A 13,036-nucleotide genomic window follows, 5' to 3' on the forward strand; every position below is an offset into this window, starting at 1 on the left:
CCCAAAGTTCTTAAATGGCAGAGCCAAAGTTTGAACTCAGGCAGTTCTAACTCCAAAAGCCTGATCTCATAACCATCATGGTTTATTGCCTTTTAAAATAAAACAGTATTGGCCTCAAAGAGCTCCTTTACTTTCATTTCCTCGGAGATGATCTTCCCCAGTTTTTTTGATCCAATTTCCAGGTCTCTTACATAGAGAGAAATGAGGCATTTTCACAACCTCTTCATCATAAGTTGCTCCGTGGTTTTGTCATCGTAAGACTAAGGACCAGATTGCAAGTCGGCAGCTTCCTTATGGTCCCAGATTTTTAGGGCTTGAGGGCATTAGGATGTGTTTTTGATAACATGTTCCTGAAGACAGTCGTTATTGTTGGAAGGACAATATTGTAGAGCTTATAGAAAACTGAGGCTTCGAGTCCGACCTTTGCAGCCATCTTTGTGTCCTGTACTCCCGCAATCCCACCCTCACCGCAGAGGGACCAGAGGGAGCTGTGCTGGGCAGCTGCCAGCTTCTTGACTTGCCAGTGAAGGTCCTGATGCGAATAATGACATCAGTACCACATTTATCCTTCCTTGAGCATCTATTATGAGCCAGTCCCTGAACTAGATCTTCTATAATCTTTATCATAACCACTCTAGAGATGAGAATACTGAGGATAGCAGTTGACAGTTCTCTCGGTTCCACAATGGGTAGAGCCAGAATTGGAACCCAGGTCTAACTTCCTGTACTTCCATGCCCTTCATCAGTACTTCGTTCTGAGCGTCAGACACACGCGCACACGCACGGTGACTATTACTCCGCTGGGTAGCCTCCCTCCTGTCCTGAATTCTGCACTGTGGACAACTACCATCTACCTTTCTTATTAAATTTACCCTTTTACATTTTTTTCTTACAGCAATATTCTAACACTATCAAAAATCAAAGGGAGGGCTAAGTAAAAAAGTGGAACTACATTCACCACAATTTGAAAAATTTGGTGACATAATCTTGAGTATGCTAAATCTCCATTGACTTAATTTAATTTTTCTGTCTGGTTCTAGGATCAAGCATTTAACTTTTTCATTTCTAATGTTTGTGAGAAACATATAATATTTACTTATAATCCTTTTCACCAAAGAATTTTTTTTTAAATGTTATCATCTCTGCAGCTGTTTTCCTACCTGTACCCCATTCTGAGTTAATGGTACCTTCTGATTTTATTTTGTGGTAGATTTCGCAAAATCTGGCATAAATTCAGAGAAAGTAGACTTCAGCACTTTGGTACAACTTTCCTTCACTCTGGTGCTAGAGCTGCGTTAGAGAAAATATTTAGCTAAATTTAGGGGAGGGGTGGAGATAACTCTCAGTATCGCCTCTGTGATTACTTTCTTTCAAGCCAGAGAAAACACTTTACTCAGATTAAAAAGTAACTACTGCCGGATTTCTAACAACATGCCCAACTCTCTAAGAGAACTATGCGTCTCTTTTCCCCTTTCACCTTTCTTTCCCTCCCAAGGAATTAAAAATGAAATGGATATATGGGAGGAATCATCATATATTAAAGAAAAGTGGGAGAGCCCTTGCTTTCAAAGGATATTTTAAAAAATTTAAAAATGAGTGAATGCTGTGAAATGGTTTCTTTGTTGGTTATTCTTTTGGTCAGTTTATACAGGGGAATGGGAATAAGTACATTCTAAAGGAAATGTCAGAACTCAAGTGGCTTGAATGTGATGTGCTCACCTCTTTGTGGTGATGGTGGGGTATTACAGCGCACATGCCTTCCCCAACACTTCTACTGTCTCTCCTACCCCCTTAACAGTCAACATCAATTATTTTTTTCTGAGTTCAAGATCAAATTACCTATGTTACAATTATTGTTTTTTTCTAGAAAGAATGTGGGATGTTTTATGTAAATAAATATATGTATTACATATAAATTTAATAATTCCTGTAGCTAGCCGGTAACAATGGAGATTGTCATGACATATTTTGAATTTACTAATTTCCAGTAGTGGCCAAAGGGTTTCAGGTACAGAACGTTTTAGGTCATTCCCAGGGTAGACATAGAAATTATATTTCATTTAATACATGTAATAGTTCTTTAAAAATTACTCTGAAGTCATACTGTTTCCTGCCTACAAAGCCTCCTTTATGTAGATTTGGTAAGATTGAACTTAATTGATTGTGGTTTTTGAAAACCAAAATTACTTGAACTTCTTTTCAAAATCCAAGCTTGAGAACCTTTTGTTGTTCAAACAGAAGACTTCCCAGAAACAGAATCAACCTTGAGTTGCTTAGTTTCTACAGTACTAAGGACATTTCAAAGGTCTAGGAACAGATAAAACTTAAGGAACATTGAATTGGAACTTCCCATTGCTAAAACACTTTGCATTATTGTAAAAAGACTCTTGCTAATTAGTGCATAAAAATGTATTAATTCACTTTTTAAAGATGAGTATTACTACATGTGTGTAATTAATTGCTTCCGTATGCTCGATGCTCCTTTCAAGCAGGGTTCTCATTAGTTAGTCCTCTTAATATTCCTGAGAGGAAGAAAGGGGACAGCCGTTTGATGTTTGCTTAATTGAAAGAGGCATTTATACACCAAGCTGATAGATGATTTGGCAAAAATTATTAAGAAAAAATCAACAGGCTGTTGGAAAGGAACTTGGTCTCAGGAGTGAAGCAACTGTCTACCTTTCTATCTCACAGTTCATGCAAACATCTGGTTTACATAATCATTCCTTTTAAGGGGAAAGGGAAACAAATTTTTTTCCCCATTAAAAAAATTATTTCTGAGGTTATACATGCTTATTGTTAAAAAAAAAAATGCCAACAGGCATCAAATGAAAGTTGAAAATCTCCCTCTACTTATTTCTAGTGTGGAGTTTAGAAGTTTATCAATGATAAACTAATTAGAGTTCACTATATTATTATGTTGTATCTTTTAGTTTCAAATTTGGTCTTTATTTAAACCATTCTTCTTCATTACTGTTTTTATTATTTTTTTTAACCTTTCTCCATTTTTCTTTCTTCCTAGTTTATTCCCATGCCTGTTCTCTATGGCGTGTTCCTGTATATGGGGGTAGCATCCCTTAATGGTGTGCAGGTGAGTTTTCCATAGCAATCTAAGTATAGTTGTGTTCTTTTCTAATAGTGGGAGTAGTCCAGTAACAGATCTTTGATGAAAAGTGCTACTCATTAACTGCTGAGTTTTTAGAATGTGTGTATTTACAGTAAACAAAGTGGTGGTTGCCAAAAGGGAGGTGGGGGGGGGGAATGGATGAAATCCAGAAAGGGGATTAAGAATGTACTTAACCATGATGAGCATTGAGTAGTATATAGAATTGTTGAATCATTACATTATATACTGAAAAGAATATAGCACTGTAAGATTTATGGATAGATAGATAGATAGATAGAGAAAATGCATTTGTTTTCTACTTTCTCTGCCATACATCTGCTTCTTACTTCGGGCTTAATTAAAAAAAATTAATTTGTGCTAACAAATGTTACCACAGGTACCCGCTCTTGAAATCAGCTGTTAAAACTGGTCATTTAACTAGGGAAGTGAGAGGGCTGTGATCTCTCTTCCTCTCTCCTTCCTCCCCTGCTTCCTTCCTTCATCTCAAGAAGGAAATCAAACTCTTTGGGGTTCTTCTCAAGGCACTGTTTATCCCTCTGCCCTTAAACCATACTAAGAACAGGCTCTTATTTGATTCACTTTTCACATGGCTGAGATCAATGATCAAAAGTTTTGCACCAATAAAAGAGTAAAGTCAATGTGGTTTAGTGCTACCCTTGTCCAAAACTTCAGCTATTCACAATTTGGGTAGAACTGGCCCCCTTTAAAAAAAAAAAAATCATTAGGGAAAACTTTGTAAGGGACTTTGTCTTTCAATTGAGGTTTAATTTAATTGGCACCAGGAGACTGGAAGTACTTCTGCTGCTTTCTGGCACCTTGTTAATTGTAGCCTTATTTAGCACTTACTAATGTTTTAATGGGAAAAGACTGCATGTTCTGTGAACATCATAAGAATTTATTTAAACCCCTACATAATAGTCCTTGCTTTCATTTATTGAATTTAGATTAATTTGGTTTTAGAGTCAGATAGAGCTGGGCAGGTGGCCAGGCCCCCAAAAGCAGAAAAGGCTGTTTTATTTTCCCCTTGTTTAGGTCCCCTCTGGGTAGAGTTCTTCACCATTGGGATATTTGTCACAAAATACAAGATGGGGCTTCATAGATTGGACTAGATGGATGTGAATGGATTTTTGTTGTTGTTGTTCTTATGAAACTTTGGGCAAGAACAAATATATTAAAAAATACTTTGTTTTTACCTGGTTTTGTAAATATTCTTTTTTCCCCTAAATGGAAAAATATGAAACTAATATGGTTCCCAAACTAATAGTTTTTTTTTTTGGGGGGGGGCGCACTTAAATAGGTCAGTCTAGATCAGAAGTTTGATTTTTATGTGTTCTAGATGTTTAACCAATGGTTGGAGCTCAATACATGTTTATTAAATTAAATAGAAGGCAAAAAAAATCAACAATTTCATAATGTTGGGGAAAAAAGTCCTTTGCTAAAGGCACAGCCAGTGGATTCCTGAATTCTGCAATGCTGTTGTACCTCTTTCCTTTGTCTTTTGACACTCCCTCTTTTAGACCTTTTGGTAAGATTTCACTTAGCAATGAAATTTCGTAACCCAGGCTTTATAAACAGCAAGGCCTGCTCTGGTCAAAAATAGGCCTAGACAGAGAAAGAAAGTTTGTTACATAGGAAATAGCTTCCGAGAAGCTCATCTGTGATAGTCTAGTTTACTTGCACGCTTCTCCCTTTCCTCCAGAAAGAAAGCAGAGATGCTATGTTGGAGTCCTAATACATAATAATTCAATTCAGCAGCTATTTAGTGAATATCTTTCATTTGTGAGGTCCTCTGATAGGTCCCAAAAAATCGTCCTTCGCATCATTATCCATGGAGACTCAGCAGTTAATCTCTGAAGCACGGTACCTGTCACAGAGGTGCTCAGCGGCTAGCATAGGACCTGTTTCCACACAACACAGACCACCTCTTCTGGATTCCAATGTCTAGTTGTTGACCCTCTGAAACTCACTATCATAGTCATATGGCTTTTCTTTGAAAAGAAATGGTAATGAATTGCTGACTTATTATTTAAGTTATGCTATCAATAAATAATGTGGAATTTGTGAAAATAGCAGTGCATTCCCATTTTCAAGTTAGATACTTCCTTTATACCCTTGAAACATCCCTGAAATGTCTACCATGCACAGTAGCACCTCTTCTTTCAGACAAGGTGACTGAGGCAGAGTGAGATACATGAGTGAGGCATCTTCCTTCATGACAAAAATAGTCACGAGATTCTCTCTCCAGAGACTCAGATAGTAAAAATAGAAAGTAAGAGATGAGCATCTAGAATTTATATTTGGCTTTGTGACTTTATTCTTTGGTGGCCACTTTGTCTCTTATATCTGCATAACATTCCTGCGGAGGAACAGTATTGGAAATCCCCTAGCATGCCTTACTGTGCTGGACTGAATTTCTGAATTCCCTGACCAGAGTCCTCTGAAAAGGACACTGCTTGCCTAAAATTATAGAAGAGATAAATCACTAGTTGTTAGGTAGGTGTTGTGGAAATGACTCTGTGTACCAGCTCTTCAAGTAATGCAATTGTATCCTTGTCTGCTTTCCTCCCCAGTTCATGGATCGTCTGAAGCTGCTGCTGATGCCCCTAAAGCACCAGCCAGACTTTATCTACCTGCGCCACGTCCCCCTGCGCAGAGTCCACCTGTTCACCTTTCTGCAGGTGCTGTGTCTAGCTCTGCTCTGGATCCTCAAGTCCACCGTGGCTGCTATCATCTTCCCAGTCATGGTAGGGATTCCTTTAACTGAACCTCCCCATGAAGTCAGAGCAACAGCATTAGTTGTTGTCATAGAGAAGACCCACCTGTCTTTTCCGTGTGGCTCTCATTTTTTCCCAGCCTTGGCAAATAGTTTTGATTTGATCAGGTGTGATTTAAGGTTCCTATGTCTGTGGTCATCTACCCTGGACTTTACTGGCAAACTCAGCTGAGTTCAGTTACTGACACTGGTTTCTGTGGGTCAGGGAACCTCCCTGAGCTACCATGAACTTGTCCCTAAAATGGGCATGGCTCTCGTGCTGTCGTTCTGAGCGACGATGATAAACACTAAGTCTATAGCACGATGTCTGACCTCCAGTAGACACCAGTGCACATGAGTTATTTTTAAAATACTGTACAATAGACCCAATCTAAATAACAAGTATAGCACATTTCAGTCCAAATAATAAGAAAATAAATTTGTCAACTTCGGAGAGGTCCCAGTGAATTAGAAGAAATGGAGTGAAACGTGAGGCTTTTGAAGTTCTTGCTAAGCTTAAGGGTAGGTCTGTGCTCTCAGTCCTTGCCATGAACTTGATGAGAAGCAAAGTAAAATAACTAACATTGCACTTGGAATTACAAGTGAAAGAAAGAAAAAGGGAAAATGCTAGCTCTGCATTTGACTTCATCATTAAATTTTATACTTTACAATAATTTCCCATTTCTTGCAAGAAAATGCACATGCATATACTTGAAGCAAGTCACCAAGTGAGCCTCACGTCTGATCTGTCTCTCTCACAGCTTTGGAAACAGAATTCTCATTCACAGACATATTTTATTATTATTTTTTTTAATAAAAATCCTCTTACTCTTAGCCAGGGTTATTTTTTATCTTATGTCTATTTGTTGTTTGTGATTTTTTTTTTCTCCAAGGAATCAGGAAAAAAATGCTATAAAATACTAGTGATATTTATAGAGTCATATTTTTTCATGATGGTCCCTTATACCCCCCCTTTTTTCTTGAACTCTATTAGCTCACTGGAAAACAATAATAAGAACAAAGACTTATTTGTCAAATGACTCCCATTTGACTATTGGTATAGTCTACCTGTTAGTTTTGCTAAAGACAGGAAAACAAACTTAGACCTGGATAAATTTGAAATATGTCCAGTAAATCACTTACTGCTTATGCTAAGTAATATAAAAAAATGCATTCCCTTTATAGAGTATTTTTTAATCTTTCTAGAGCTTTTATTTGATCACAAATCAATAATGTAATATCAGTGGGCCAGATGTTGTTAATTTCCCTAGGAGATGAAGAAACAGACGTAGAGCATGACGTGGATAAACACAGCTGTTGAATCTGAGACCGTGTCATGACTCTCATATCCCAGCGCACACTAATTTTACTCTTGAGCAAAGGCATCTTTAATGTACCTTTAGAAGTTACTGTTCAAGAGCAACTGTAGAATCAAAGACATATATTTTAAGGATACTGATTTTAGAGGCAGACAGCTGGGGCCCTTTGTTGTATTTTTTCCTTACCTGGCTTTGTCATCTTGGATGACATATTTATGTCTCCAAGCCTCAGTTTCCTCAGTTGTAAGATGGAGATTATAATATCTACTTTTTGAGTTTGTGGTGGAATAAATGAGAAAATCCTGCCCAAGAGTTTAGCTCAGCCTTAGACACACTGTAAGTTGTCAGGTCATAGTAGTGATTGAAGCTGCCCCATAGATTAAATGGTTTGAGCATATTCAAGGATTACCTCCATTATAGCACTTTGAAAATGTAGTATGCTGTATGTTGTACAGATTCTCTTGATTTTCAAAAATCTCTGTAATGTTTTAATTTTGAATAATTAGAAATCATAATACAGGCTTTTTTTTCTCTTTATACTTTCATTTTATTAAAAATCTGACATGGAAGAAAATGATTTAAAAAAATAACCCTTTTGAGTCGACATTCTAAATGAATGTAATCATACACATCAGTGAATGAAGTACGTTTTACTTAAGACTTTTATGACCCAACATCCCCCGTAAAGAAAACATTTATTTATGATCCAGGTAATATAAATCCATATAAGCAAGATGAGTTCTATCAAATTCTAGCCTTATGCAAGATAGTTTTCTACTGCCTTTGATAGGGTGATATCAGTGCTCACCGTGACTTCGTCTGACATGGTTTCTTTCATACTTTCTATATTTATCCTTTCAGATCTTGGCACTTGTAGCTGTCAGAAAAGGCATGGACTACCTCTTCTCCCAACATGACCTCAGCTTCCTCGATGATGTCATTCCAGAAAAGGACAAGAAAAAGAAGGAAGATGAGAAGAAAAAGAAAAAGAAGAAGGGAAGTCTGGACAGTGACAATGATGATGTAAGGAACTTTCCAAAATTCCAAAGTAAAGCTAAAGAAATAAATGTGAAAAAAATATATGTATATACATACATATATACAAATATACATACACATACATATATATGTGAAATATATAATTGTATATATATTATATATGTTGTGTGTGTGTGTGTGTATATATATATATATATATATATATATATATAAATATATAAAATCCTTTATGTGAGATATATGGCTGAATTCCAAGAATTCAGGATGTTCACCTGGTTGTGTTACGTATCAGTCTTCACTTACCTTTGCCCTTTATTTTCTTTCCTTAGTTTTGTGTATTTTCTGAAGTATTTTTGTATAATTTCTGAAGTCCTTCTGTAGCCATTACACAAATAGCAATGAAATGACTTCCAAAGAAAACCTCACCACATCTAAAGAACTCCAGTCTCCCATCTCATAGATAGAAAAGAAATTTGCTTCATAATGCTCTAAAATGTATTTGTTTTGCTCTTGATAATCCAGATTTAAATATGAATTAGTAACTCAGTTTTATGTCATTTCAAGCCTAATGTGGACAAACACCTGTGACCTCCGCTCCGGTGGGCTGTGCGTCCGCTTGCATGGGCTCTCAGCCCCGGTTCTCTTCTAGTGTACTCCTCCTCACATTGAACTTTGACGTGATTTAAGATGATCTCTCTGTAACCCTTCAAAGAAAATCAAAGGGAATTGGAGCTTAGGGCCTTTCTACATAATTATAGTAGGTAATTTGTAGTCCAGACAAGATGATCCCCCTGCAATTGGGTGGTTAAACTGAGAAATAAAATTATTGCCCCCTTTTTTTGCCTTGAGGAAACCATTTCACAGGTGCTCCAATAGGGGTCTGTAATCAGTACTAGGGGAACAGCTGGGATTATTTCTCTCTCTCTCTCTCTCTCTCTCTCTCTCACACACACACACACACACACACACACACACACACACACACACAAACACATACAATTATTCCAGTAGCCTTCTGACAGGACTGCCACAATGACATTTTCCGTGTGCAGACTTGTTCTGGATTTCACGCAGCGCGATATCCCCATTCCAATTGCACCCTGGTGTACAGTTCTAAAGTGGGAGTAGAGTTAAGTTTTGGTATCTGAACGGGATCATTTTGATTGATCGTGCCTACTTGTCCTGACTTGCCGTAACAGCTCTTTATAGTATCTGATTTTGTTCCTGTTTTACAGGAGAAAATTTAGACTGAGGAATGTGAAGTCATTTTTCTAAGTGTACGCAGTCATAATGGCAAAGCCAAAACTCCAATCCAGGCCTGTCTGGTTATTTCCAGCTGGTCCGGCTGTCTGATTGTATTCTTTGTGGAGAATTTAGAAATAGTACAGTGAAGGAAGGCAACAGACAAAATTGGATTTCAGATAAATTGATCCAATAAAAAAAGGCTAAATATATGAGGCCCATTTAGCTGAAGAGAAAAAGAGTCCAAGGGAGCTTTTGTGATTGTCACCATCCATCTTCAGTGAGAACAGGTGTATAGATTTTCTGTTTCCAGTGATGACAGTAAAAGAGATTGCATTTAAACTGCAGTACAGATTAGGGTGCGGTGTTAAAAAGAAGGATATGTTTACACATTGAATAGAAATCAGAATTCGAAATTAATTTCTAGACCACTCAATACAAAAAAGAAAAAAGAAATGCCTGAAATACTGACATAATTAAAGTAATATTTCATCTTGAATTTTCAAAACAAGTATGCCAGTGTATGTACACTGATACCAAACTTAAAATTTACTACATATTACTAGCATATGAACTGATATTATAGAATCATCATCTCTAATAGTTTTTAAGAAAAAAATAAAATATTGACTTTTGAGATGCTTTAAATTTGTTTCTGTGGTGTCAAAAGTTGGATTAGATGAGCTCCGGATTTCTTCTAATTCTTTGTTTCAGTTTCTAGTAAATTGTATTTTATTTAAACAGTTCTATTATGTTGTTAATGATATTTCTCATTTCCAGCTCTGTATTTCCAACAGATTTCTTGAAGATAATGTGTGATACTTGCTCCTTTTCTTTTCCTCTTTCTCTTCTACCCCCAGTCCCTGCTAGAAAACAACAAGCGTATAGACTTGTCCTAGTGAACTCACCCAGGCAATTTAGAGTACATGTGTGTAAGAAGTTCTCTGAGCTCATTATTTGGGGCTCCCCTAGTGTTCACCTGGTAATCAGGGGTGCTGGGGTCCATGGATAAAGAGAACCACACAGGGGCATGGTGGTTACAGAACTTTCATGAGTAGAACTTTCATGAAAATTATGGCCACTCCGTCATTTTTGGATCTGACTGGTAGGCTATGATTAAGGGTTGGCTTCCAACCTGTTCATCTATAAATGCTAGTATTGGGGGAAACATTTGAAATACTGTGATTAAAACTTGTCCTTTCTGACATTCTCATAAGGATACATGCATGTGGAGTCTTCATTTATTGTGTGTGTCAATTTAAGTGTAACATCTTAGTCCTTTAAAATCATATTGTGGGGGCACCTGGGTGGCTCAGAGGGTAAAGCCTCTGCCTTCGGCTCAGGACATGGTCCCAGGATCCTGGGATCGAGCCCCACATCAGGCTCTCTGCTCTGTGGGGATCCTGCTTCCTCCTCTCTCTCTCTCTCTCTCTCTCTCTCTCTCTGCCTGCCTCTCCACCTACTTGAGATCTCTGTCTGTCAAATAAAAAAAAAATCATATTGTGGCTTATTACCCTCTTTATATTCACCTTAAAGGAATTTTCAGTGTATATAGTAGTCTACAAAGGTTTATTTTTTCTTCGACCTCTGGTTCTTTTTTCCCCCCTCCCAATATTTCTGCTAATGGGCATCTCTTTGGTACTTCCAGTTAAGGGATGGATTTGATCTTTTCGGTCCAAACATAGAGTTGTATTCAATATAATGAATTCTTTAAAAAAGGAAGGTGGTAATCCTGTGAAAATCTGTTACAGTTTTGGCTCTGGTGACGTGTTTTTTTCAAACAGACCCATGAATAGCTGCCAGATTTTATCACTTTATTTCCATTGTGATTTACCTGATGATCATAAGTACTTTCCTTTTATTTTCTCACATTTTGATAAATGTTCAAATATTTTTGGTATAAGCAAATTCAAATGAACATTTGACTCAAAAATAGTTTTGATGGATTATTAGAGTAGGAGGGAAAGGTTCATTTTCAACTCTCTATCGGGGTTCCTTGATAGTGAATGTTAGTCTTCTACCTGTCTTGGAAGGAAAGTCTTGGACATGGAATCAGAAAGCATAAACTAAACAAAAATTTCAAGACCATGTTCTAGTTGAGGGTGTTTCCTAAATTTAATCTTTCACGTTGAGATTAGTTACTTTACCCTACAACAAAGCCATCAGTATTTGCTGATTGTGGATCCAGCTTATTGGAAAGCTTTATAATTGTTTTAATTTGTAGTGATCCCTTTTTGGTGTGGTTCTAGTTTTAATTGACTTTATCCCATTAACTCAGAAGAGAGGAAAGCAAACCTGAAGAAAATTGTGTAGAATTTGAAAAGTTTGCAAGTAAAAATGATCATATCAAAGTCTTTTCCCCTTAGACGATGTAAATGCTAATATGGTAGGTTTGATCAATACTGGGAGATAGGGAGGGCTGTATAGTAAAAATGCTCTAAAAACTGTTGTAAATTTCTTTCACAGTCTGACTGCCCATACTCAGAAAAAGTTCCAAGTATTAAAATTCCAATGGACATCATGGAACAGCAACCTTTCCTAAGTGATAGCAAACCTTCCGACAGTGAGTAGAACTAACCTCTTGCCTATCTGCTCAAATATGATTTGCGCTTGCAGAGAGAAAACCTTAGAATTATCATTTATATTAACTTTCCCTCTATTTTCTTTTCTGTTTTTTTTTCCTATATGAAGATTTCCATGTAATTACTATAAAACTTCATTTTTACATTCCTTGAGCCTCACTTTTCTTTCTTTCATCCATAACCTTTTAAGTTTTTGTTTGGTAGTTTTTTGCTCTGATCCAAATTATCACCAGTTTCTTTCAATTGCTAAACTTGTAACCGTGTTTTTAATTGATTTTTCATTTTGCCTGCTGATATGTAGAATTGCAGCTTACAGTACTACATCACTGTCTGTTACTGTTTGTCTTCCTTAGGCTTTAGCCAATGACCAAATGAGTTCAAGAGAGAAAATTGCATCATGAGTCTCTAAATGATCATTGAATCAGTTGTTCCTACTGAGCATTTGGGATAATTGTTATTTTCAATTAAATTAGCAATCAATCATAAAATATTATTACAACTTTTTAGGTATCAATTATAAGATATATGCAGTTTCTTCCTAATTTCCTTATTCCTTTTCTGCTATTTTAGAAACGCCTTTTTAAGTGGACTGGTCTTTTGGGGTAATAGCTTAGTGACTAAAGTGTAATGGTTTCTGACATACCGTCTTTTCTTCTGTAATTGAGGTAACAGACTATGTGAAAAAGCGGAAAACCCCTATAGTAACATTAGTGAATATCTCAAGCTTTTCTAGGAGCACATAGCAATTGCTTCCAAACTACTTTCACTTTGGGTTCTCACTTGAAGAAAATACCTTCTTTTATTTTTTTTATTTATTTTTTTTTATTTCCAGCATAACAGTATTCATTATTTTTGCACCACACCCCGTGCTCCATGCAATCCGTGTCCTCTATAATACCCACCACCTGGTACCCCAACCTCCCACCCCCCGTCCCTTCAAAACCCTCAGATTGTTTTTCAGAGTCCATAGTCTCTCATGGTTCACCTCCCCTTCCAATTTCCCCCAACTCCCTTCTCC

The 13,036-nt window shown here is 36.9% G+C and overlaps 1 protein-coding gene across 4 annotated transcripts in view; it reads left to right on the forward strand.

Moving 5' to 3' along the window:
- SLC4A4 (solute carrier family 4 member 4) overlaps positions 1 to 13,036 on the forward strand; it is a 345,711-nt gene that overhangs the window by 329,142 nt on the left and 3,533 nt on the right. For 3 of the 4 annotated variants that reach the window (XM_032334538.1, XM_032334539.1, XM_032334536.1), the window contains exons 21-23: positions 3,020 to 3,088; positions 5,695 to 5,868; positions 8,057 to 8,218. In XM_032334538.1, the coding sequence (XP_032190429.1) occupies positions 3,020 to 3,088; positions 5,695 to 5,868; positions 8,057 to 8,218 (405 nt within the window). Of the gene's footprint in view, positions 1 to 3,019; positions 3,089 to 5,694; positions 5,869 to 8,056; positions 8,219 to 11,902; positions 12,000 to 13,036 lie in introns of all 4 variants that reach the window. The other variant, XM_032334537.1, reaches the window with a different exon arrangement.

This window comes from Mustela erminea, chromosome 2, assembly GCF_009829155.1.
Source record: "Mustela erminea isolate mMusErm1 chromosome 2, mMusErm1.Pri, whole genome shotgun sequence".
Classification (NCBI taxonomy): domain Eukaryota; kingdom Metazoa; phylum Chordata; class Mammalia; order Carnivora; family Mustelidae; genus Mustela; species Mustela erminea.